This window comes from Eptesicus fuscus, chromosome 3 (genome assembly GCF_027574615.1).
Source record: "Eptesicus fuscus isolate TK198812 chromosome 3, DD_ASM_mEF_20220401, whole genome shotgun sequence".
NCBI classification, from domain to species: Eukaryota; Metazoa; Chordata; class Mammalia; order Chiroptera; family Vespertilionidae; genus Eptesicus; species Eptesicus fuscus.
Window position 1 is genome coordinate 95,194,675 of NC_072475.1, and position 27,094 is coordinate 95,221,768.

At 42.3% G+C, this 27,094-nt stretch overlaps 1 protein-coding gene across 1 annotated transcript in view; it reads left to right on the plus strand.

Annotated features, from left to right (window-relative positions):
* The window catches only part of GBE1 (1,4-alpha-glucan branching enzyme 1), a 356,294-nt gene that overhangs the window by 247,747 nt on the left and 81,453 nt on the right, over positions 1-27,094 (plus strand). Inside the window, exons 11-12 of the mRNA XM_054714070.1 lie at positions 3,141-3,251; positions 9,362-9,533. Coding sequence (XP_054570045.1) covers positions 3,141-3,251; positions 9,362-9,533 — 283 coding nt within the window. The remainder of the gene's footprint in view (positions 1-3,140; positions 3,252-9,361; positions 9,534-27,094) is intronic.

The window sequence follows — 27,094 nt, forward strand, 5'->3', positions numbered from 1 at the left end:
AGAGGGGACAATTAGCATATTAGCCTTTTATTATATACTAGAGGCCCGGTGCACGAAATTCGTGCACAGAGGTGGAGTGTGTGTCCCTCAGCCCAGCCTACAACCTCTCCAATCTAGGACTGCTGGCTCCCAACTGCTCACATGCCTGCCTTCCCGATTGCCCCTAACCGCTTCTGCCTGCCAGCCTGATCACCCCCTAACCACTCCAATGTCAGCCTGATTGACGCCTAACTGCTCCCCTGCCAGCCTGTTTGCCCCAACTTCCCTCCTCTGCCAGCCTGGTCCCCCCTAACTGCCTTCCCCTGCAGGGATGATCGCGTCCAACTGCCCTCCCTTGCAGGCCTGGTGCCTCCCAACTGCCATCCCCAGCTGGCCATCTTGTGGTGGCCATCTTGTGTCCACATGGGAGCAGGATCTTTGACCACATGGGGGCATCCATATTGTGTGTTGGAGTGATGGTCACTCTGCATGTTACTCTTTTATTAGATAGGATAGAGGCCTGGTGCACGGGTGGGGGCCAACTGGTTTGCCCTGAAGGTTGTCCCGGATCAGGGTGTGGGTTTTCTTGGGGTGTGGGGCGGCCTGAGCGAGGGGCCTGTGGTGGTTTGCAGGCCAGCCACGCACCCTGGCAACCCAAGCAGAGTCCCTGGTATCTGGAATTTATTTACCTTCTACAATTGAAACTTTGTAGCCTGGAGTGGAGCCAAGCCTCCTGCTCGCTCCGTGGCCGGCAGCTGTTTTTGTTGGGGTTTGTGTATATCTTCTATAAATGAAACTTTGTAGCCTGGAGCGGAGGCCTGGGCCAGCCTGGGTGTGTGGAAAGCGGGGGGCAACCCTAACCTCCTGCTCTTTCCAGCTCCGTGGCTGCCGCCATTTCTGTTTGGATTTGTTTACCTTCTATAATTGAAACTTTGTAGCCTTGAGTGGAGGCTTAGGCCAGGAAGGGCAGGCAGAAAGCTTGGCTTCATCTGTTGCCTGGGAAACCCAGCCTCCCTCCTGCTCTCTGTGGCTGTAGCCATCTTGGTTGAGTTTATTTGCATACACGCTCTGATTGGCTGGTGGGCATGGCTGAAGGGTGTGGCTTGTGCATGGCCAGCCCCACCCACATTGAGCGAGATCCAGACCTGGCTGGTCTCACCCCCTCCAAGCCCTGCTGGGCAAGGAGCGCAACTTCAGGTCCGCTGGCCTGGCGCCAGGTGAGGGGGGGGGGCGTGCAACCTCAGGTCCCCCGTCAAGCCATGCCAGGTGAGGGGTGCAGCCTCAGGTCCCCTGGCCCGGTGCCAGAGTGGGGGCATGGCCTGAGGGCCCTCAGTCCAACACCGGGGCAGGGGGTGCAGCCTGAGGTTCTCCATCAAGCCCCTCTGGGCGGGGGGAAGAGCCTGAGGTCCCCTGTCAAGCCCCTCCAGGCTGGGGGCTCAGCCTCAGGTCCCATGGCCCGGTGCCAGGGCATGGGATGCGGCCTCAAGTACCCTGGCCTGGTGCCGGGGTGGGGGGCGTGGCCTGAGGTCCCCCAGCCCAGTGCTTGGATGGGAGGTACAGCCTGAGGTTCCCCATCAAGCCCCACCTGGTGGGGGGCACAGCCTCAGTAACCTGCTGATTGCTCCTTAAGGCTCGTTACTGCAACTTGGCCTCTGCTGTGGGGGCAGCCATCTTGTTATGGCCTGATTGTCAATTTTCATATTCCCTCTTTATTAGATAGGATAATTAGCCTTTAAAGTTTTAATTATTATTTTTAAAGAGTGGAACAAAATGCTGTTCCTGCTATTTTTTTTAATGTAACCTGAAAATGTAGCAAGTATATCTCTGTTTTGTAGAAGTTACAGAAAGATATATTGCACAATAACACTTTTCTGTAGTTATTAATCAAGAGGTAGCAATTGTTACAGGGCAAAAATGGTTGCAAAAATCCTAAAGTGCAATGATCAAACCATCTGCACAAAAGTAAAAATACACCTGTGCACACACTAACACACACACATTACACCAATGTCATTTTGGACAGTCTGCTTAAGAGCTGTGATTCAGAAAATGTTTCAACAAAGATATCATTGCTATATGGGTGGGCTTATATCTCTGTCAAATATGTAATACTAGAGGCCCGGTGCACGAAATTCATGCACAGAGGGGTGGGTGTCCTTCAGCCCAGCCTGCACCCTCTCCAATCTGGCACCACTCGAGGGATGTCCGACTGCCCATTTAAACATCCCTCTCACAATCCAGGACAGCTGGCTCCCAACTGCTCGCATGCCTGCCTTCCTGATTGCCCCTAACCACTTCTGCCTGCCAGCCTGATGACCCCCTAACCACTCCCCTGCCAGCCTGATTGATGCCTAACTGCTCCCCTGCCAGCCTGTTTGCCCCTAACTGCCCTCCCCTGCAGACCTGGTCCCTCCCAACTGCCCTCTCCTGCTGGCCATCTTGTAGTGGCCATCTTGTGTCCACATGGGGACAGGATCTTTGACCACATGGGGGCAGCCATCTTGTGTGTTGGTTTGATGGTCTATCCACATATTACTCTTTTATTAGATAGGATAGATAGAATAGAGGCCTGGTGCTTGGATGGGGGCCAGCTGGTTTGCCCTGAAGGGTGTCCCGGATCAGGGTGGGGATTCCCTTGGGGCATGGGGCTGCCTGGGTGAGGGGCCTGTGGTGGTTTGCAGGCTGGCCACGCCCCCCAGCAACCCAAGCGGAGGCCCTGGTATCTGGGATTTATTTATCTTCTACAATTGAAACTTTGTAGCCTGGAGCAGAGCCAAGCCTTCTGCTAGCTCTGTGGCCGCAGCCATTTCTGTTGGGATTTATTTATCTTCTGTAATTGAAACTTTGTAGCCTTAAGCGGAGGCCTGGGATGGCCAGGGTGTGCGGAAAGCTTGGCTTCCTCCATTGCTGGGGAAACTCAAGCCTCCCTCCTGCTCTTTCCATGGCTACAGCCATCTTGGTTGGATTAATTTGGAAACTCGCTCCTGATTGGCAGTGGGCGTGGCTGATGGGCGTGGCTTGTGGGTGGAGTGGAGTGATGGTTAATTTGCATATTACTCTTTTATTAGGTAGGATGTGTTGTTATGATGCATAAACTAAGTTTGGGATTTAATGTAGGAACTATAATGGTTTATGCTAATTATGTTCTCTCTTCCATCTAGCTACTTAAAGAGTTTAAAGATGAAGATTGGAATATGGGCGACATAGTGCACACACTCACAAACAGACGCTACCTTGAAAAGTGCATTGCTTATGCAGAGAGCCATGATCAGGTAAATGAGCATTTGTGTAAATTTCTCTCTCTGTATGTGAAAATTATTTATACTTAAAAAACATTTTAAAATTATTTTGTAAATCTATAATTTCGAGCTTCAAAATGCAGAGCCATTTTTGTACTGCCAAAATCTAATTAAAAAATTGTAAATGACAGTTGCAAGTGTTATCTTGCATGTTTTTCTTTGTTGTAATGAGAGGAATATTGGTGCTGATCCAGGTTAATTTTAATTTCCATTTTAACTTTCCTTCTAGAAGTTTTTTTTTTATGCTTTTTGACAGGCTTTCCTCATTTTCCCCCAGTCACTAAAATCTCCTGCTAACTGATTACTGTCCCCTCAGCTTCAGTCCATCTTCTCTGACAAAGCCTGAGGTGTTTTCCAAACAGCAAGTTTATTTTGTCAATCTAGACCTTCTGAGTAAAGCTTGTCCTTCAAGGTCATGTATAATTTGGTGTGAGCCAGAGTTTCTACCTTCATTCTCCGCTCAACTCACTATCATTCTGTTCATCACAGCTGCACAATTCCCCCCCATTCCTGAGCAGGCTACCCTGATTACAGTCCTGTGCTTTTGCCCACACAGCTCCAAGTGCCTGCTTCACCTGGAAGCACCTATAAAATACCCAACAGCCCAGCTCAGATACCAACATGCTCTCTGAAGCCTTCTGCTAGTCATCTAGGGCAAGAATAGTTGCTCCATCTTTTATGTTCTCATCATGTTTTAGGCAGAAAATGTGTTTTTATACCTTTGTAATTCCAGCCTTAGTACTGTGACTGTGCCTAGTTACTCAATAAACATAAATACATAGGGGAAAAGGGCCATTTAGTTAAAACTATATTAATCCTCACATAAACAACATAAGATGTATTCTTTAAACATTAAAAATGAGAAAGTAAAATTTTAAAAATTATTTGTCATATACATAGTAAGAAAATTAAAGTTTGAGCAATAAGCTTCTCTTTTATTTCAGCAGAAATTTACAGATGGTTTTTCAGGTGTCTTCTTGAATTATTAAGCAAGTGTAAGTAGATCAGAGAGGTCAGCTACTAAGACCCATGGGCCAATTTCTGTGTGCTTCCTATTTTTGGTAAAGCTAATTGGAACACAGCCATTCTCATTCATTCTCATTATGTGTATACCTGCTTTTAAGTAGCTGAGACAGAGAAAGTGGCCCATAATGCCTAAAATATGTACTATTTCGCCTTTATAGAAAGTGTGCTGACTCATGTACTAGACATATGTTAAATTTTGCATCTTTCAAATTGGAGCACTGCTATCTTTTCAACTTAAATTGGCTGTAAAGCAGATAAAATAAATATGAAACAAAACTAGAACCAAAATAGTGCAGAATAATAAATGAATAATAGTAATTTAAGGATGGGGAAAACCAGTCACCAGAAATATAACAATATGAAAATTAGAATACATGCATAAATCATATCTTTCTGTTACATACTCCTAGCAGTTGTAGCACATTTTGAGTTTCCAGTATGTATTTATTATATAGGAATGAATGAAATAATAAATAAATGAATGGGATAAACAAACTGAAGATGAAACAGGTAGATTACTTTCATAAATATCCTCTAAAATGTATAGAAACATTATAGATTTATCTAGAATTATTTCATACTTTAAAGATTCAGGAAATTCTGCCTTGTATTATAGGTTGTCAGGAATGTATAAAAAGATGAAAGTTGCCTAGTTCTTTCTAAAACCAAATGTCTAATACATCTAATAAAATTTATAAATATACAGGGTAGGTCAAAACTATATTTCCATTTGTGAGTAGGGGTAAAACAGTTTATTCCTGTATTATTATCTATTAATTACTGTATTATTAGTATTTTCCATAAGAACAATTACAAACCTACTTTAGCCCCAATCCTGTATATTTATATAATGAATAATATAGAAATATATACATCATAGTAAAAATGTAACAGAATTGATCAAAATGATTTCATAACAGAATCAGAGATTACAGAAATAAGTAGTTATCCATAAAAATATAGACAATTCAAAACAAGTAGAAAGGAGAAATTGTTTAAGAAATAATGCTGTCAATTTAACAAATATATTTATATCTTATACATTGTTTTCAAATTCTTTTTAGCATTAGAGCCTATTTTCAAACTACACTCATATGGAACTCTGTTATATGTCAGATTGAAGCTATATTTTATTAGTATGTGTATTAGTTTGCTAGGGCTGCCACAACAAAACACCACAGACAGGGTGGCTTAAACAACAAATTTATTTCTCGTAGTGCTGGAGGCTACAAGTACAAGATCAAGGTGTCAGCAGGTTTACTTTATCCTGAGGCCTTTCTCCTAGGTTTGCAGGTGGCATTTTCTCTGTGTTCTCAAGTGGTCTTTCTCTGTGCACATTTATTCCTGGCGTGTTTTTCCCTATTCATATAAGGACACCACTCAGTGGATTAGGACCCCACCCTTATGACTCATTTAATCCTGATTACCACTTTACCCTATCTCCAAATATAATCACATTGGTGATTGGGACTTCACCATGAATTTTTTTGGGAAGCAGGTGGTATAGGGCTCAATTCAATTCATAACAGTTCACATTATTTGTATGTTTAGATTTAAAATATTTACCGAGAAGTCAGAGAACAAAGAGGTTGCAAAATAATTTGAACTCACATAACACAGATGACAATTACCATCTAATCAAACTTTGAAAATACTTGTGGCAAGAACCATACCCTGAGCCAATTCTTTCTTGGCCCACAGCATAAAGACAAGACTAATGGAATGAGTAGGTACCCTTGGAACAGTATATTTTAAAGACAAATCATTTTAATTCAAAATAGATTACAGAGTATGACAGGTTTGTAAGTAAAAATATTTTTTTAAATTGAAAATAATTGTAATAAGGTAATGGTTTAATCTCTATTATATGTTCCACCATAAATATTATTTTTTGTCAATAAAAAGAATTTGCATTAGTTAGCTGTTTCTAACCTTGAATAATTCATGTTGTTATGAGGCCTCCCTTCTACTAAGGATGTTTCTGAGTAACCTGCCCTATTTATCAATTACTAGAGGCCCGGTGTATGAAAATTCATGCACTGGAGGGGGGGTCCCTCAGCCCAGCCTGCCCCCTCTCACAGTCCGGGAGCCCTCAGGGGTGAGAGGCAACCCGGCGATCAGGAGAAGATGATGCCCCCATCACACCTCTGCTGCTGCCACTGCCGACAGCGCAAGCCTCAGCCGGCCCTGGTTACCTGAGCCTCGGGCGGCCCTGGGCAGCTGGGCAGCTGCCATTGGTGGCTTGCCTACACCTCAGGTGTTGACTGATCAGCCACCATCCGAGGCTTGCCTGCACCTCGGGCCAGCTGTGGGCAGCTGAGGGATAAGGGGACTGGGGGATTCTGGAGGCATGTGCACAGAGCGGCCGGACCCGCCTGTGTGTGGGCACGGCCGTGCCACGCACCTCCTGCCCTGGCAGGGCTAAAGTGACTGGGTGCCACCATCTTGTAGCTGTGGGCGCCGCCATCTTTGAGTGCATGGCAGTCAATTAGCATATTCCTTATTGGCTATGGGCACCGCCATCTTTGTGAGGGTGTGATGGTCAATTAGCATATTCCCTCTTTATTAGATAGGATTGTATCCTATCTAATAATAGAGTAACATGTAAATTACCATCACTCCGCTACGCCCACGATTGGGTGGCGGGAGGCTGGTGGGCGGGACTCGGGGTGGCGAGGCACGGATCTGCTGCCATTGAGGGGGGCTACCCTGCTGTTGAGAGGTGCAGGGGGTGGGACTCCCGCCCCCTGTGCCTCTCAACGGCCAGATCCGCGGCCGCTGAGGGGGCCTGCCGTGGACACCCAGCTGCGCCTCTCAACGGCAGGGTAGACAGGTGTCCGCGGCAGCCCCCCTCAGTGGCCGTTGAGAGGCGCAGGGGGCGGTCCTGCCCCCTGCACCTCTCAACAGCAGGGTAGCCCCCCTAAGCAGCCGCGGACCATCAAAAGTGGGGGAGCTGGGTGCCTGTCTGCTCCGGCACCAGGCCTTTCAGAAGCCTCTGCCGAGCCGGAGCTTCTGAAAGGTCTGGTGCACCAGCAGACAGGCACCCAGCTCCACCGCGAAAAGTGAAAGCGTGTAGGGGATCCTACACGTGCATGATTCAATCATGTGCTGGGCCTCTAGTTTTCATATAAAACAAAAAATTTTAGATTAAATGACAAATAAAATGTGGAAGCAAACTTTACATTTTAAGAAAAAGTTGTCAACCCTCTGCTGAAGGGGAGGAGGGTCCATTGTACTATGTTTATATACATTTTATATATAAGTATATATAGACATATAAATACATGTACCTGCATATATATATACATACATATTAATATTTTTAAATACTTACATTCTTTCAAAATAAATAAATCCATGGTATGCAAGCTATTTTAAATTCTCAACATTATAATAAACTAGAGGCCCAGTGCATGATTAAACCATGCACGTGTAGGGTCCCCTAGGCCTAACCTGCCATCCAGGCCATATCCACTGTCCCGCAAAGCCTAGCACGCTCCGCGGACACTGCTAGCAGCCTGCTACCCGCTTTTGATGGCAGGGGGTCCGCTGGTGCTGGAACGGACACACAGCTCCCCGCTTTCGATCGCGGGATAGCTGGGTGCCTGTCCACTGGTGCAGCAGGCCTTTCAGAAGCCTCCTGCGCGGCAGAGCCTTTCCAAAGGTCTGGTGCGGGAGCAGATAGACAGCCAGCTCCCCCGCTTTCGCTTCCCGCTTTTGATAGTCTGCAGCAGGATGTGGGCTCGCTGCCCCAGAGGCCCCTTCTGTGCCGCAGCAGAGCCATGGCGCAGACGCTGAGCTTGCGCCGCTGCTGGCAAAGCGAACTCAACATCCCTCTGGCCCAATCAGCCACCCCGGCTACCCCGAGTCCCGCCCCCTGCTCCTCCCGCTGGCCCAATCGTGGGCATAGCGGAGTGATGGTAATTTACATATTACCCTTTTATTATGTAGGACTAGAGGCTCAGTGCACAAATTCGTGCACGGGTTCTGGCAGATTGGGCCAGCTGGCCGGGGTTAGGGGCTGCGGGCGGTTGGCCAGCCAGCCCTGCACCCTGCTCGAACTCCTAGTTGAACTCCTAGTCGAAGGGACAATTTGCATATTAGCCTTTTATTATATAGGATATTTATTTCAACTTCAGAAAATTTGAAGCATCTGCTCAGTTATAATAGGCAGCTGATCATGAATTTTTCACCAAACTCTTTTTAAAAAATCAAATCAATCCTAAAAACACGTGTTGATCTCTAACACATTTTACCAGCTCATCTTTAGCATTGAAAGTAATAATTGGCCCGGTTTCTATGTCCAACAGTTGTTTATGTGTTCATAACAGCAATGATATTTCAGTTCTGGATGGTGGACAAATGGTGGTATTGCAGGTCCAACCCTCTCTGGTTTGGTCCTGGGCAATCTGCAGTGACGCATATCTGCTGACTGCTAGTATGGCAAGGCATCATCAGCGTCTTCCATCTCTGGACTGTTTCTCTTCTGACTTCATGGCTGGAGACTAACCGGGACTCAAAAGAACTGTTGGCCCAGAAAGAAACTCACTATAGACTGATTCATTTGCCTCTCAGTATAACTATCATTGCTTGTCTCATTTTCGGTTCCTATAAGGGTATTCCTAGTATCGCATGAGCTCACTCATCTAGGGGAAAAGATGAACAAGATAGACTGAAGAACAAGAACAGCATTGATCAGACTGTCAGACCTCAGAGGGAAGGTAGGGGAGGGTGGGGACAAGGGAGATAGATCAACCAAAGGACTTGTGTGCTTGCATATGAGCCTAACCAGTGATCACGGACAACAGGGGGATGGGGGCATGCGTGCGGGGGGGTTTGGGAAGGGAACGGGGGGAGGGGGTTGATGACAAATATGTGATACCTTAATCAATAAAGTAATTTAAAAAAAAAGAAAGTAATTATTGGCATATGTGTTACATTAATACTAATTCACACATCTCCCCTACATTGTTTTTTATCCTGTGCTATTCTGGTGTAAATCATAGCTGTTTCCTTCCTATTCCTTGTATTCACCTCAGTGACTTTTACTTCTGCAGGCACTCGTTGGGGATAAGACACTGGCATTTTGGTTGATGGATGCTGAAATGTATACCAACATGAGTGTTCTGACCCCTTTTACTCCAGTTATTGATCGTGGAATACAGCTTCATAAAATGATTCGACTCATTACTCATGCCCTTGGCGGAGAAGGCTATCTCAACTTTATGGGTAAGTATGAATTGAACACATAATCAAATCTGTGTTTAAAATGATAACTAATACTACATGTGCATAAGTCATGCAGAATATTTTGCTTTGGCTGTTTAGGTTTAAAGTAGAAAATTACAACTTTATATCTTTAATATTCTGTCATGTGTAAAGTGCAAACATTAAATTGCTGTAAGACTGTTAAAACTAGTACATGATGTAAAAGCAGTGTAATAGCTGGTATTTTATTTAATACTAGAGGCCCAGTGCATGAAATTCATGCACAGGTAGGGTCCCTAGCGGCTGCCAGCTGCTAGCCGTGGCCATCCTTCCCCCAGCTGGCAGGGCCTCCCTTCGAACCAGCCTTGGCCTGGCACTGCCCACTCACCTGCTCCAACATCCCACCACAGTCCTGCTCTCGTCGGGGCCCATCGAGGCCGGCAGCACCTCCATGTCACCTGCTTCCAGTGCCATGTCACCAATGCCCACCATGTTCCGTGCCACCCCCTAGTGGTCAGTGCAGGTCTAACTCCAGGTCGGTTGAACTCCTACCCGTGGGGACAATTTGCATATTAGCCTTTTATTATATAGGGTTATTGACAAGTGAACTATTTTCAAAGCAGTTATATTTATCATGTCATAACATATTATGGATTCATGCACCGGTGGGGTCGCTTGGCCTGATCTGTGGGGATCAGGCCAAACTGGCTCTCCAACATCCCCTAAGGGGTCCCGGATTGTGAGAGGGCACAGGTCAGGCTGAGGGACCCCACCAGTGTATGATCCGGGCAGAGGAGGGACCACAGGAGGGCTCCAGGGCGTGTCTGGCCCATCTCGCCCAATCCAGATCGGCCGGTCCTCAGCAGCAAACTAACCTACCACTCAGAGCCCCCTGGTGGCCAGTGCATAACATAGCAACTGGTCAAACAGTCGAATGAATGGTTGAACACTTAGCATATTAGGATATTATTATATAGCATTAGAGGCCTGGTGCACAAAATTCGTGTATGGCGGTGGGGGGTCCCTCAGCCCAGCCTGTGCCCTCTCATAGGCCGGGACCCCACAGGGGATGTCCGCCTGCCAGCTTAGGTCCAATCCCCCCGGTCATCAGGCCTAAACATTCCTTTCACAGTTTGGGGCTCTCACAGTCCAGGATCCCTCACTCCTTACCACCCGCCTGCAGCAGAGGCCGAAGAGGCTCCTGCCACCACTGCTGCACTCGCCAGCCATAAGCTCGGCTTCTGGCTGAGTGAAGCTCTCCCTGTGGGAGCATACTGAACACCAGGGTGCAGCTAATGCAGTGAGGGTCTGCCCACTGGTGATCAGTGCTCTTAATAGCGACCAGTCATTCCTCTGGTCGGTTTGCATATTAGGGTTTTATTATATAGGATATAGGATTATTGGGCTTCTTTGAAGTAATTGTATACCAGTGTATTTTATTATAAATGTGAACTCCATGGCCCAGGATATTATGATGGGCAAAGAAATGTTTTTAAAAAATATGAGTGTTCAAAATTCATTATTGTCTGAAGATTGATTGATAAAATATATAAACCAATTTTATACAGTTTTCTCTTCTATTTGGTTAACAAAATCCATTTGAACATTTGAATTTTAGGAGATTTTGTCAGCTTTTCAGCTAGAGAGAGACAGCTTGGTAATGCATATAGAGGCTAGCATACTTTTATTTTCTTTTTAATTTCTATGTTGATTAAGGTATTATATATGTGTCCTTATCACCCCATTTCCCCCCACCCCCCACTCATGCCGTCACAGCCCTGTTGTCTGTATCCATTGGTTAGGCTTATATGCATGCATATAAGTCCTTTGGTTGATCTATCCCCCTTACCCCCACCCTCCCCTATCTTCCCTCTGAGGTTTGACAGTCTGATCGATGCTTCTCTGTCTCTGGATCTGTTTTTGTTCATCAGTTTATGTTCATTATATTCCATAAATGAGTGAGATCATGTGATATCTATCTTTCTCTGCTTGGCTTATTTCACTTAGCATAATGCTCTCCAGTTCCATCCATGCTGTTGCAAATTATAAGAATTCCTTTTTTTTTTTTTACAGCAGCATAGTATTCCATTGAGTAGATGTACCACAGTTTTTTAATCCACTCATCTGCTGATGGGCACTTAGGCTGTTTCCAGATCTTAGCTATGGTGAATTGTGCTGCTATGAACATAGGGATGCATATATCCTTTCTAATTGGTGTTTCTAGTTTCTTGGGATATATTCTAGAAGTGGGATCACTGGGTCAAATGGCAGTTCCATTTTTAACTTTTTGAGGAAACTCCATACTATTCTCCACAGTGGCTGCATCACTCTGCATTCCCACCAGCAGTGCACAAGGGTTCCTTTTTCTCCGCATCCTCGCCAGCACTTGTCGTTTGTTGATTTGTTGATGATAGCCATTCTGACAGGTGTAAGATGGTACCGCATTGTCATTTTGATTTGTATTTCTCGGATAATTACTGACTTTGAGCATGTTTTCATATGTCTCTTGGCCTCCTTCTGTCTTCTTTCAAAAAGTATCTATTTAGGTCTGTTGCCCATTTTATTATCGGGTTGTTTATCTTCCCTTTGTTAAGTTGTATGAGTTCCCTGTAAATGTTGGAGATTAAACGCTTATCGAGATAACATGGGGAAATATGTTCTCCCATGCAGTGGGCTTTCTTATAGTTTTATTGATGGTTTCTGTTGCTGTGCAAAAGCTTTTTATTTTGATGTAGTCCCATTTGTTTATTTTCTCTTTAGTTGCCATTGCCCTAGGACAGTGGTCGGCAAACCACGGCTCGCGAGCCACATGCGGCTCTTTGACCCCTTGAGTGTGGCTAGGCATTAGAACCACTTCTTTAAAATAGACTCGCCCAGGCTGAAAACCAATTTCTGCACATGGGCCACGAAGTTTCAATCGCACTGTACGTGTGTGCCCGCATGTGGTATTTTGTGGAAGAGCCACACTCAAGGGGTCAAAGAGCCGCATGTGGCTCACGAGCCGTGGTTTGCTGACCACTGCCCTAGGAGCAGGCAGTATCAGTGAAGAAATTGCTTTGGCATATGTCTGAGATTTTGCTGCCTGTGGATTCCTCTAGTATTTTTATGGTTTCCCATCTTATGTTTAAAGTCCTTTATCCATTTTGAGTTTATTTTTGTGTATGGTGTAAGTTGATGGTCTAGTTTCATTTTTTTGCATGTATCTGTCCAATTTTCCCAACACTATTTATTGAAGAGACTGTCTTGACTCCATTGTATGTTCATGCCTCCTTTGTCAAATATTAATTGAGCATAGTGGTTTGGGTCGATTTCTGGGTTCTCTGTTCTGTTCCATTGGTCTATATGTCTGTTCTTGTGCCAGGACCAGGCTGTTTTGAGAACAGTGGCTTTGTAATACAGCTTGATATTTGGTATTGAAATCCCACCTACTTTGTTCTTCTTTCTCAGTATTGCTGCAGTTATTTGGGGTCTTTTTTTATTCCAGATGAATTTTTGGAGAGTTCGTTCTAGGTCTGTGAAATATGCCGTTGGTATTTTAATTGGGAGTGCATTGAAGCTATAGATTGCTTTGGGTAGTATGGACATTTTAATGATGTTGATTCTACCAATCCATGAACACGGTATGTTCTTCCATCTGTTTATGTTCTCCCTCTATCTCTTTTTTCAGTGTCCTGTGGTTTTCCCTGTATAGGTCTTTTACCTCCTAAGTTAAGTTTATTCCTAGGTATCTTAATTTCTTTGGTGCGATGGTAATGGGATTGCTTTTTTAGTCTCTCTTTCTGTATTTTCCCTATTGGTGTATAGAAATGCCATAGATTTCTTGGCGTTAATTTTGTATCCTGCTACATTGCCAACTTCATTTACTAAGTCTAATAATTTTTTGATGGAGTCTTTAGGGTTTTCTATGTACAGAATCATGTCATCTGCGAATAAGGACAGTTTTACTTCTTTTCCAATTTGGATGCCTTTTATTTCTTCTTCTTGTCTAATTGCAATGGTTAGTACTTCCAGTACTATGTTGAACAGGAGTGGTGAGAGTGGGCATCACTGTCTTGTTCCTGTTCTTAAGGGAAATGGTTTTAGTTTTGGCCCATTGAGTATAATGTTGGTTGTGGGTTTGTCATATATGGCTTTTATTATGTTGAGGTATGATCCTTCTATTCCCACCTTGCTGAGAGTTTTTTTCAAGAAAGAGTGTTGGATTTTGTCAAATGCTTTTCTGCGACAATTGATATGACTATGTGATTTTTATCTCTCAATTTGTTTCTGTGATGTATCACGTTTATTGATTTGCGGACATTGTACCATTCTTGCATTCCCAGGATAAATCCTCCTTCGTCATGGTGTGTGACCTTTCTGATGTACTGCTGGATCCGATTTGCTAGAATTTTGTTGAGGATTTTTGCATCTATGTTCATGAGGGATATTGGCCTGTAATTCTCTTTCATTGTGTTGTCTTTATCTGGTTTTGGTATTAGTGTGATGCTGGCTTCATAGAAGGAGCTTGGAAGTGTTCCTTCCTCTTGAATTTTTTGGAATAGTCCAAGGAGGATAGGTTTTAATTCTTCCTTGAATGTTTGGTAAAACTCCCCTGTGAGAAGCCATCTGGCCCCAGGCTTTTGTTTGCTGGAAGCTTTTTAATGACTGCTTCAATATCTTCCATAGTTATTGGCCTATTGCGATTTTTAGATTCTTCCTGATTGAGTTTTGGGAGGTTGTATTTTTCTTGGAATATGTCCATTTTATCCATGTTGTCTAGTTTGTTGGAATAGAGTTGTTCATAGTATTTTTTAGCAATCCTTTGTATTTCGGTGTGGTCTGTTGTTATTTCACCTCTTTCATTTCTGATTTTGTTTATTTGGGTCCTCTCTGCTTCTTGGTGAGCCTGGCCAGATGTTCATCAATCTTGTTTATCCTTTCAAAGAACCAGCTCTTGGTTTCATTGATCTTTTATATTGCTGTTGTTTCTTTTTTGTCTCTATGTCATTTATTTCTGCCCTAATCTTTATTATCTCCTTCCTTCTGCTCACTCTGGTCTTTTCTTGTTGCTCTCTTTCCAATTCTTTAAGTTGTAGAGTTATATAATTTACTAAAATTTTTTTCTTTCTTTCTTTCTTCTTTCTTTCTTTCTTTCTTTTTTTTTTTTTTTTGAGGTAGGCCTGTAGAGTTATAAACTTCCCTCTCAGGACTGCTTTTATTCTGTCCCATAGATTTTGAGTTGTTGTGTTTTTATTGTCATTAGTTTACAGGATGTTTTAAATTTCTTCTTTGGTCTCTTTGGTAACCCAATCATTGTTTAATAGCATGCTATTCAGCTTCTTAGTGTTTGAATTTTTTAGACTGTCTTTATTATAGTTCATTTCTAATATTAGGCCATTTTGGTCTGAGAAGATGCTTGATATGATTTCAGTCTTCTTGAATTTGAAGAGACTTTGCCTTTGACCCAATGTGGGGTCTATTTTTGAAAATATTCCATGTGCACTTGAGAAGAACGTATATTCCATGGCTTTGGGGTGAAATATTCTGAAGATATCAATTAAGTCCATCTGATCTAGTGAGTCATTTAGGATTGATGTTTCTTTGCTTATTTTTTATTTAGAGGATTTATTCAGTTGTGTCAGTGGAGTATTAAAGTCCCCTACTATGACTGTGTTGCTATCGTTCTCTCTCTTGATATCATCCAGAAGTTGTTTTATGTATTTGGGCGCTCCTTTATTGGGTGCATATATGTTTACTAAAGTTATATATTCTTGTTGAATTCCTCCCTTTAGTATTATGTAGTGGCCTTCCTTACCTCTTGTTATGGCCTTTACTTTGAGGTCTATTTTGTCAGATATAAGTATTGCAACCCCAGCTTTTTTCTCATTTCCATTTGCCTGAAAAATTTTTTTTCATCCCTTCACTCTCAGTCTGTGTGAATCCTTTGTTCTGTGGTGGGTGTCTTGCAGACAGGAAATATATGGGTCATGTTTTCTTATCCTTTCAGCTACCCTATATCTTTTGATTGGAGCATTTAATCCATTTACGTTTAATGTTATTATTGATAAGTACTTGTTTGTCCTCATTTTTTTTCTTAATGTTTGTGTTTCTTCTTGCCTTTCTGTTTTGTCTTTTTACAGCAGTCCCTTTAGCATTTATTCCATTGCTGGCTTGGTGGTAATAAACTCTGAGAGCCCTTTTTTGTCTGTGAAGCTCCTGATTTCACCTTCAATTTTGAATGATAGTATTGCTGGGTATAGTATTCTTGGATTCAGTCCCTTGTTTTGCATCACCTTGTATATTTCATTCCACTCCCTTCTGGCCTGGTGTGTTTCTGTTGAGAAATCAGTTGACATTCTAATAGGAGATCCCTTCTAGGTAACTTTCTGTGTCTCTCTGGCAGCCTTTAAGATTCTTACTTTGTTATTGGTGTTTGCCAATTTAATTGTGATGTGTCTTGGTGTTGGTCTTTTGGGGTTCATCTTGTTTGGGACTCTTATGGGCTTCTTGGACTTACGTAGTTTTTTTCTTATCAGGGAAGTTTTCTGTCATTATTTCTTCAAACAGGTTTTCTATTCCTTGCTTCTCTTCCTCTCCTTCTGGAGCCCCTATTATGCGAATGTTGTTTTGTTTTGTGTTTTCTCACAGCTCCCTTAGGCTCTCATCTTGCTTTTTAAATTTCTTTCCAGTTGCTGCTGTGTTTGTGTGTTTTTTCCTACCTTGTCTTCCAATTTGCTTATGTGGTCCTCAGCCTCTTCTAGTCTACTGTTTAAGCCTTCCATTTTGTTCTTTATTGCTGCTATGTCATTCTTCATTTCCTCTTGGTTCCTTTTCATGTCTGTGGGCAGGTATCCAGGATGAGGGAATTCAGAATTTCTACTGCTGGGGGAGTGTATCCTTGTTTGTCCAAGATCGCACCTAGTGGGGGCTCACAGAGGCTCCCAAGAGCTTCCTGTTGATTGATGGGCTCAGGGGACCTGCTTTCTGGAAATGCAGGACTGTGGCAGTGCCTTTGCCGGTGGTGCAGAGTTTTGACGCATTCTTGAGGGGCCCTGCCGCTGAAGTTGCGCAGCTGGGGTGTCTGTGGGCAGTTATTCAGGAAGAGGGAATTCAGAATTTCTACTGTTGGCAGCGCTTTCTTATCTGTACAAAATCACACCAAGCCAGGGCTCGCAGTGGCTCCCAAGAGTGGTGTGCCCTGGAGGTCTGCACACTGTGGTGTCTGGAGGTCTGCCACTGGGGAGGGGCAAGTCGCACTTACTGCTGTGGGAGCAGTGCACCTTTGGAAGTGGAGGTCCCAGGGTCCGCGGGTCTGTGGGTGGGGCAGCAGGATTTTGGCTGGAGTGGCTGCCGGGTCGTGAGCAATGTCCAAGGCCTGTCTGGGTGGTGGTGCTGATGAGTTCCTAGAAGAGGCTGCTCTCCCCTTCAAGATGGCGTGGACTCCGTAACCGAGTCCCAGTATAATAGTGCTACAGATTTTGATTGTTTTCCTATCAGAAAAGTCTTCTTCATCCACAAAGTCTTCTGTCACCAAGTCTTTGCAAATTTTCTGTGGTGCAGAACGGCTCCCCAGCTCCTACTCCCTGAATCCTCCTCCTCCCCTCCTCTTTCTCTCTCTCTCCCTCAGTCTCTGCCGGGCACTCGCGGAAGCCCTGACTTTCTTTTCTATAGTAAAAGCCCAAGTACTTCAAATTAACTAATTTCTTCCTGGAAAATTTTATAAAGAATCTCAGATTGGTCTTTTAGAAGTTTCTATTTTGATGAGGCTATGCTTATCAAAAATGCTGGAGAATGAATGTTGGTGTTTTTGTAAGACTGATTCCTAGAGGGAAACTTAAGGGAAGGGAAACTGACATTTATCAAATCTCTGTCATGTGCCAGGCCTGACCTTCAAGTCCACCACCCCCACTCCTACATTCTTCTTTCACCCTCTGAGTGAGAAAATAAAATTCATTTTGGTCTTAGAAGGAACCAAAGATTGATGTGTCCTCCCCTTTCTTATCTTCCTATCTCATTCAATTACTAAATCCTCAGGCCCTGAACACAAATGACCATGTTTTTAACCAGTCATGTGTATAGGCAAGTTCAAAAATTCCTTCTCCTCCACCAGAGAGGAGTCTCAGAGTATGCCATATTTTTAATCATACATGCAATTGCACACAACAGTTCATGTACATTTAAGTAGCCTTCTAGCTATCCCTTACTACATTGTTCTGTTGAATTCTTGCATGTATTTTTCAAGTTGTAATTAGATGTATATGTTAGCTTATGCATTTGTTGTCTCACTCCTCCACTAAGCTCATGAAACCAGGGGCTCTAACTGTTTAATTCATCATTGTATGCCCAGGATCTGCACCGTGTCCAGAGTTTGCTTTCAATAAAGATATGCTGAATCGGGAGAAAATAAAAATAAAACGCTTCTATTTTTTTTGTTTTGTTTTGTTAGCTTTTGGTTAGAAAGCCAAGCCCAATAAATCATACACTAAATTTTACCTGCATGACTATACCTCTGGGTGCATTCCTCTTCTCTCAGGATCATCAGAACATGTTAATATCCCTAACCTGCCAGGAGGTATCCTTTCTGACCTGTGAGACTGCACTGTGCCAGCCAAGCACCTGACCACATTTCCTGAGGGAATTAGCAGCATTGTATCCAGAAGTAAAATCAGCTTCAGTTCTTTAAAAGTAACTGGTTCTCCATGACACAATGAGTGTCACTCATAAATATGGCCATTCCAGCAAGGCCTTAGTTACACAATTGTTTTATTCAATTATATTCTGATAAAAATAACCTATGCAGATAACGATGTCTCTATGTAAAGCAAGGAGAACTGGGGGTTAAGGAGAGATTTTTAATGTTATATTCCATTTACAAAAGCAGAGTCTGTAAAGTTGTTACAGTCTGTAGATAGTGTAAGAAAATAATGAAAAGGGCTATCGGGTTTTCTTAGAAACAGCAACACTTTTCCAAATAAAACCAAACTAAAGTAGACCTCTGAGTTCCTGCAGCCAGTTCTATATGAAGCTCACACTTCTGAAAATTCTAGAAATCCTGGCTCAGTCTATTGCTTTACGCTGGAAATTGTGAAAAACTATTAGATATGTGACTACCTTAATCAATTTAAAACTCGGAAGCCTATACCTTAGAGTGGGGAGTGTCAATAGTTTGAAGTAACTAGCAGGTCCTTTTCCTGAGACTGCCCTCCTTTGTTGCAGTTCTAGCCTGTAGCACGTCATTGACCTCCCGCAAGCATCTGATTAAAATAAAACTGTTTGCAGATGACAGACTGAGTGGGCCTAGTGAATTTAATATTGATAACTTTCACGTAAGGAAGGTCTGATGGAAGTTCACAATGAGAACTACTTCCTGAGTCTTGGTCAGTATTATCCCTGAGCGTCCAGGAACTTCATAAATTCTGTGAAATGTTTATATTAATATCACATTAATTGTACATATTCAACTTAGGGCAGGTCAAATATCTGTTCTCTTTTGGAAACTCTTCTCATGGAACTTTCAATAGTAACACAATCAATAAACACACTTCTAGCATCTCTTTCTATAATGTCTGTAAATTAACCATACTTGTGATATCAAATATAATGTTGAGGCTATTCTTTGATATAGGACTCAGCAACCCTTTGAAGATTTATTCTTTTATCCTCCAAATAAATGGCTTCTAATATTTAACTCCAATATATCACCTTTTTTTATTCTTTCTATCTCAATATCTTATGTAAGTCTTGCATATCTCTAACTTTAAAATCTGTAATTTCCATTTTTTCATAGAAATGTAGTTTTATTTTGATAGAGACATGTTGAATACAAAGGGCTGAAATAAATGAGTAATCATTAACATAAAATAATAGAACATTTTAATAAAAATTAATATTTTTTCTTGTACATTAACTTACCAGACACTGAATAACTGTACAAATTAATAAGCGTAACACAAAAAAACTATTTTTCTTGTTCTCCCAAAGCGAAATAGTTCCTATTGTGCACAGATGCCTTTAATTCTGATTATTGATGTGTTTTTTGAAATTTTATATTTCCCCATGAGCTATTATGACTTTAAATATGTATCTTTTTTTTTTCTCGTTCCTTTTTCTGATCATGTTTCTGTTCAGCTTTCTGACTTCAATGATTACAATGCCTTCCAGCTGAACTGTAAGGCTCGCGTGAATAGTCTCCTGTGGGTTTCCACATTGATGGCTTGGCTGGAGCCAAGGAGGCCTTCTTTCAGTTATTGAATGTACCAGCCTCTGAACTCTGTACGTGTTGCTGTTCTCACTCTTGGAGTCATCCCACTCAAACACTCCCTTCCTTATTTGACCACATCCTTTATTTGCAACTCTCACCTGCTAGCTTTCCTATTATACTTTTTTATAGCACTGTATATTACCTTTCATGATACTTAACAAAATTACATTTGAAAAACTATTTAGTGTATGATTCCCTTGATAAAATTAAAACTCAGTGAAAATAGAGGTCATCAGTGTCTTATTCACTATGATATCTTCAAGTAGTAGCAACTAGCACAATAATTAGCACATCACAAGGCTTGCACATTTTAATATGCGATAATAAAAGGGTAATATGCAAATTGACCCTAATGGCAGAACGACCACTGGACCAGTCACCATGAGGCGCACTGACTACCTCTTGGTTTCTTTCCCCAGCCGGCAGGCTCCGATTGCCTGATGGCCACCCATGGCGGGGGCAGGGCCGGCGAGTGGGCGGGAACAGCTGACCTCTCGGTCCCTTCCCCCCACCGTCAGGCACCCATCACCCAATGGCGAATGGGGAACCTGGGGGTGGGTGGAGTGGGGGGCAGGGCCAGCTGCGGGCAGCTGGGGATGATGGCCCTGATCACAGACCAGGCCTATGGACCATACCTGTGCACAATAGGAACTATTTCGCTTTGGGAGAACAAGAAAAATAGTTTTTTTGTGTTACGCTTATTAATTTGTACAGTTATTCAGTGTCTGGTAAGTAAATGTACAAGAAAAAATATTAATATTTATTAAAATGTTCTATTGAATTTTGTATGCCAGGCCTCTGTGTGTAATATTTTTAGCAGCAGTTCGTTAGATGCAATCACCAATTGTAGTTTCAAGCAAAGTAATTTTTTCAAGTGGTATATAAGAAATTAATATTTTAAAAAATCAAATTAAGAAATTCTTCAAGACTGAGGAACAACCTGATAGTTCACTCATGTTTTAGACATTTTTAAACTTGTTAACTATCTGGAATTTTAATTTTATTTCCCTCTAATAAAGAAATGGTGACTTAAAAGGAGTAAAATGGCAACACATTTTTGTAGTTTTTTAATTAACCCACGTTTATAAAAATTTGGCAGGCATTTAAATATGTGTTTATCAAAAATCATTAAGGTAAATAATGGATTTTCTCAGAATGATACCAGTTTTGCTGTTTTGTTTTGTTTGCTTTTGTCTTATGTACTGCTAATTTTTGAGCTTCAAAAAAACTTTACTCTAGCTAATGCAGAGGAACATTTGCTATGAACTTTTTGATTTGCTAAGTTATGCTAATTGGTAATGAATAAATGCATGTATATTTCCTGTTCTTCTGTCATGTAGTCATATAAAGGAATTGAATATAGAAGAGGGAAGCAGGAATGGCTAAAATGTTTTTTTTTTAAATATTTTCATATCACTGATTATAAGAGTTTATATTGGCATAGCATTCTGTACTTTCTAAAACGTTTTCATATGCATCATCTTACTTGATCTTCATAAAGTCTTTATTTTTTATACTATGCCTTAGTTCAAAAGAAGCCTGAGATAAAAGTTTGAAGAGTGCTAAGGTATGCTAGGTAGATGCTACAATTCCCAATTTGCTAAAACTACAACCAGGAGAGATAAAGGGGAATGCTAACTCTGTACACTCACTGGGAATGACAGCAGCTGGTTGGTTGTCTTTTGCTTCTGATTTTCAATTTGAGAAAATTTATTCTTCAGTCAATATGTAGATTAGCCATGGATATTAATGAATATTAATAATATTAATAATTAGTGAATATGTTTTAGGGAAAATATACAGCATAGTGGTTAAGAAAACTATCTGAATGGGAATCCAAGCTTTTGTGCTGTGTCCTGGATAGATGTGTAATCACTTGTATCTTCATATGCTTGGTGGTAACGGAGTAGTGCCTACCTCCAAGGAGCATTGGGAAGGTGATTTGATTTAATACATATTCAGAGTATTGCCAGGCACAGAGATCATACTTAACTTTTATTTAGGTTTAATTTTAAATTAAACTTACTATTACTGTTTTTAATATCATTAGTTGTCCCATTAAATATATGAGTTCTGAATGCTGTTGTTCCAATTCCCTCTAAAAGGGTTTCTTTAGAATCTTGTCTGATGGTACATTGTTTAACCTAAATGTTTTATTTATTTCTCTTTAAAATATCAGAAAGGTAATACTTGTTCATTAAAAATCAAATATCATTTTGCAGTTGATATGTGGTAAACTACGTCATTTCTGCAATCAGTCTCACTAAGAGTAAATATTACTGTTTTTGTGTTTCTTAGTGACATTTACTGGAAGTTGCTGTGAAAACACCTTACTTAGCTTTCATGTATGAAGGATCTGAGAGTTGCCTTGATTTCTTTTAATTTCTAAGGTGAACCAATATCATATTGATCAGTTAGTATTTGTGATGTATCATATTACATATGTAGATATGCAGGAATCTCTGGAAGTATAGGATGAAACTTAACGTGTTTCTCTGACATACATGTGCACAGAGTTGAGAGAGAGATAGGGAGAGAGAATGCAGATAGACTTAGGCAAGTTCAGTTTAAAAAGTTAATGAGCTATGTATCAATTGAAACTATAAGTTTAATATATTAATAACACATTCTAGAATGTGGTTTAACAATTTATAAAATTCCTTCATGCTTCAGACATTTATATGTATCTACTAGGTACCAGGTATTGCTAAGTGGTAGATATTCCAAAGTGGAAATAGTTTTGCCCTCAAGGTCTCAAAATTCAAAAGGTAATACAAGTAAACAGACAAGTACCTTAATACTAGTATGTGCGCTAACTACAGTGAAGGAGGTCAGCAGAGAATGTCATGTCAATCGGTAGAAACTAGGTTAGGAGCTTGTTGGTGAAATGTCGGAGCTGTTTCCGTCAGCCACACTTAGGATAGCACAAGAAAGCCATGCAATGAAATCAGTAAAAGTTTAAGTCAGAGCAGAACTGAAGAAATAGTGTGAGATTAATGTCAGTTGGGAATCTTAAACTTCAAATAAAGATAAAAACTGGGATCTAAGGGAATTATTTTAGAGATCCCTCATTGATTGGCAAGTTTAATGAAAAATGTGGTTTTTCAGGCACTTTAAAATATCATGAACTCTTTAGTAAGAAAGACTTGATATTGATGGTTAAATGGCTATGTTTTTTAGGATACAGATGAGAAAAAATAATATGTGCAATCGTTAATAATCTATATTGATATGCCTTTGCTACTTCTTATAAGCATTGGTTGTTTAAGAATGTTTAATTGATAGTTAAAAGTAAATATAAAATGAAAAATATCTGCTGTACACATAGGGTGGCCTCAGTGAATATATGTTAATTGTGTGCTCATAAACTACTAAAGATATTCAAAGAAGAAAGTGAGAGATAGGGATATATTTTGCCCAGTTTTCTGGTGGTTATCTGGTATCATGGAAGTGTTAAGCTTTCCTAATCCAGTCAGCTAGGCAGTGGGAGTGGTCACATGGCCTCATAATGTGACTCCTCAGAATTGCTATAAGAAGTATGGGCAGGCAGGCAAATGGATGGCTTTGCCCAGTGATCATCACAGTTACTAGGGGGAAAAAGTGCTAATACTGATATTGCAGTAAAAATTCCATATAATACCAAAATAGTGGCATTGATAATAATTTTTATTAAAGACTGCTTAGAATTGTGGAAAAAGTGAAGAAACTAAATATTTAATTCACTTAAAATATTAACATACAAACATAAACTGAAATCTAAGTATTGAGCACTTACTGATTTAAATATTGGCAAACTAGAACATAATTTTAAGAATCAGCTATTCAAACAAAATGATAAAAATTTAGTTAAAAATTTGAAAAGTAAACAATGTCAATAATTTTACATGTGAATTTCAAAAAGAAACTACATTAAAATGTCATCATTGATTTGCAAGTCTCTTTTTGTGAAAATTTTTCTGGCTTTTCAGAAAGCTCCTTGTAGCCCTATCCTAGTCTGGTCAATGATGGTAAGGAGAAAGTTACACTGGACAGATGACTCCAAATATTTTCTTCATTTTCATGTAATCAGATAGGTGTCTTATCGAGTAATTTTAAGATAATTTTTTTAAAACAACGTTTGTTGTTGTTTTTTGGGAAGGACTACAATCTTCTTATTGAGAGCTTGCTCCAAGTTTTGTTTTAAAGGAAGTTTTTTGTCTCCCTCCCCACCCCAATTTGACTTCATCTTCTTTAATTTCATTAGATATAAGAAGAGATTCAAATTCAGAGTGACCTGAGTCACTTTAAATGCTGTCATGTTTATATTACACTTGTTCAGAAAGCCTTTGAACTAAAGTAAGATGTATACTTGCAATAGAATCTTTGCTGTCTCTGTTGTCATTTTTTGTCTTCCTCTTGGGGATTATAATGTTATAGAAGAACATTTTCTAAATGAGTACACCTTTATTCAGTTTGAAATTTTAATGCTGCCTATAACTCTCTGGGTATATCTCAAAACATAAATGATTTAAATTTCTCATTTAAAATATACTGAACTAGCAATGTTAAATCAACAATACTAGCACTGTGTCAGTACTATAATATAGTACAGTAGTTCAGAAAACTTGTGTTGTAATCATAAAACATATATTTTCCTTATGACATCAGATGTTAATGTATAAACTGAAATGTCAGAAATAATTTGGAATCAATGGAACTCATTGATTTGTATAATCACTTATTTATTTATTTATTTATTTATTTATTTATTTATTTATTATTTAGGTTAAACTCAATGTTTCAATGTCAGTTTCTGGATACAGGTACAGGTTGGTTGTAAGTGGATTGTGTGAAGGCAAAGAAGTTCATGCTCAATAGCTTTTATATCCTAAACTAGTGGCCTGGTACATGGATTCCTGCACATTGAAAGGAAATTGTTAGAATTCCTGGGGCAGCACCACGGCTGGAAGGACATCTGCGGAGTGAGTAGGCAAAAAAAAGGAAAAGAAAGAAAACTCATGCTCAGGTCTTCTGGCTGGCTCCGGGGCAGGGACTAATGCAGGTGGCCCCAGGTGGTGGCCTACAGGGCAGGACTGGGCTAGATGGGCCAGGTATGCCCTAGAGCCAACCTTCTGTGGTCGCTCCCCAGCTGGCCCCACCTGGGGAAGTGCCGTGGCTCGAAGGGCATCTGCAGAATAAGAGGGGTCACTCGGACAGATGGGGTTTCTTGGCCTGGCCTGTGGGGATTGGACCGAAACCGGCTCTCTCACATCCCCGAGGGGTCCCGGAGTGCGAGAGGGCACTCTGCAAAGTTGCTGTTGTACAGGATGTAGAATGCAAATGCAAGTGTGCAGTAAACCAGATTTGGGGCCGACAGTGCCCCAGGAACAACATAACCCATGGCCAAAGGTGGAATCTCCCACAAGGAATCCTCTCTGGTTCCGGGATGCATCAACCGAGAACCGCCACGGCTAAGGCACAACAGCTCGGCAGCTCCTACATTGAGCGGTCTGCCCCCTGGTGGTCAGTGCATGTCATAGGTACCAGCAGGTCAGATGGTCAGATGGTCACTTAGCCTTTTATATATATACTAGAAGCCCGGTGCACGAATTTCGGTGCACTGAACTAGCAATGTTAAATCAACAATACAAATTTCGTGCATGGAGGGGGGTTGTCCCTCAGCCCAGCCTGTACCCTCTCCAATATGGGACCCCTGGAGGGATGTCCGACTGCCTGTTTAGGCCCGATCCTACCGGAGCCAGCCAGAAGACCCGAGCATGAGTTTTCTTTCTTTTCCTTTTTTTTGCCTACTCACACCGCAGATGTCCTTCCAGCCGTGGTGCTGCCCCAGGAATTCTAACAATTTCCTTAAACGGGGAGTCGGACATCTCTCTCACAATCCAGGACTGCTGGCTCCCAACTGCTTGCCTGCCTGCCTTCCTGATTGCCCCAACCGCTTCTGCCTGCCAGCCTGATCACCCCTTAACCACTCCGCTGCTAGCCTGGTTGATGCTTAACTGCTCCCCTGCCAGCCTGTTTGCCCCCAACTTCCCTCCTCTGCCGGCCTGGTCACCCCTAACTGCCCTCTCCTGTAGGATTGATCACCTCCAACTGCCCTCCTTTGCAAGCCTGGTCCCTCTCAACTGCCCTCCCTTGCAGGCCTGGTCCCTCTCATCTGCCCTCCCTTGCAGGCCAGGTGCCTCCCAACTGCCCTCTCCTGCTGGCCATCTTGTAGTGGCCATCTTGTGTCCACAAGGGGGCAGGATCTTTGACCACATGGGGGCAGATATATTGTGTGTTGCAGTGATGATCAATCTGCATATTACTCTTTTATTAGGTAGGATAGAGGCCTGGTGCAGGGGTGGGGGCCAGCTGGTTTGCCCTGAAGGGTGTCCCAGATCAGGGTGGGGGTTCCTTTGGGGCGTGGGGCGGCCTGAGCAAGGGGCCTGTGGTGGTTTGCAGGCCGGCCACGCCCCCTGGCAACCCAAGCGGAGGTCCTGGTATCTGGAATTTATTTTCCTTCTACAATTGAAACTTTGTAGCCTGGAGCAGAGCCAAGCCTGCTGCTCCCTCCGCGGCCGGCAGCCATTTCTGTGGCAGTTAATTCACCTTCTATAATTGAAACTTTGTAGCCTTAAGCAGGTGGGCCCAGCCAGGGTGTGTAGAAAGCTTTGCTTCCCTTGTTGCTGCCGGCAACCCTGGCCTGCTCTCTCAAGCTCCGTTCTGCCACCATTTCTGTTTGAATTTGTTTACCTTTTATAATTGAAACTTTGTAGCTTGAGTGGAGGCTTAGGCCTGCAACAGCTTGCGGAAAGCTTGGCTTGCTCTGTTACCTTGGAAACCTTGCTCTCTGTGGCTGTAGCCATCTTGGTTGGGTTAATTTGCATACTTGATCTGATTGGCCTGTGGGCGTGGCTTGTGGGTGTGTCGATGGTATGGTCAATTTGCATATTACCTTTTTATTAGGTAGGATTCTAGAGGCCTGGTGCATGAAATTCGTGCACGGAAGGGGGATTCCCTCAGCTCAGCCTGCACCCTCTCCAATTGTGGACCCCTTGGAGGATGTCTGACTGCCGGTTTAGGGATCCCTGTAGGATCGGGCCTTAACTGGCAGTCGGACATCCCTCTCGCAATCTGGGACCACTGGCTCCTAACTGCTCACCTGCCTGCCTCCCTGATTGCCCCTGCCTCTATCTGCCAACCTGATCACCTCTAACTGCCCTCCCCTGCCGGCCTGATTTCCCCCAATTGCCCTCCCTTGCTGGCCTGGTTGCCCACAACTGCCTTCCCCTGCCGGCCTGATCTCGCCCCCAACTTTCCTCCTCTGCTGGCCAATTTGGTTCTGATTGGTCAGTTTCTATGC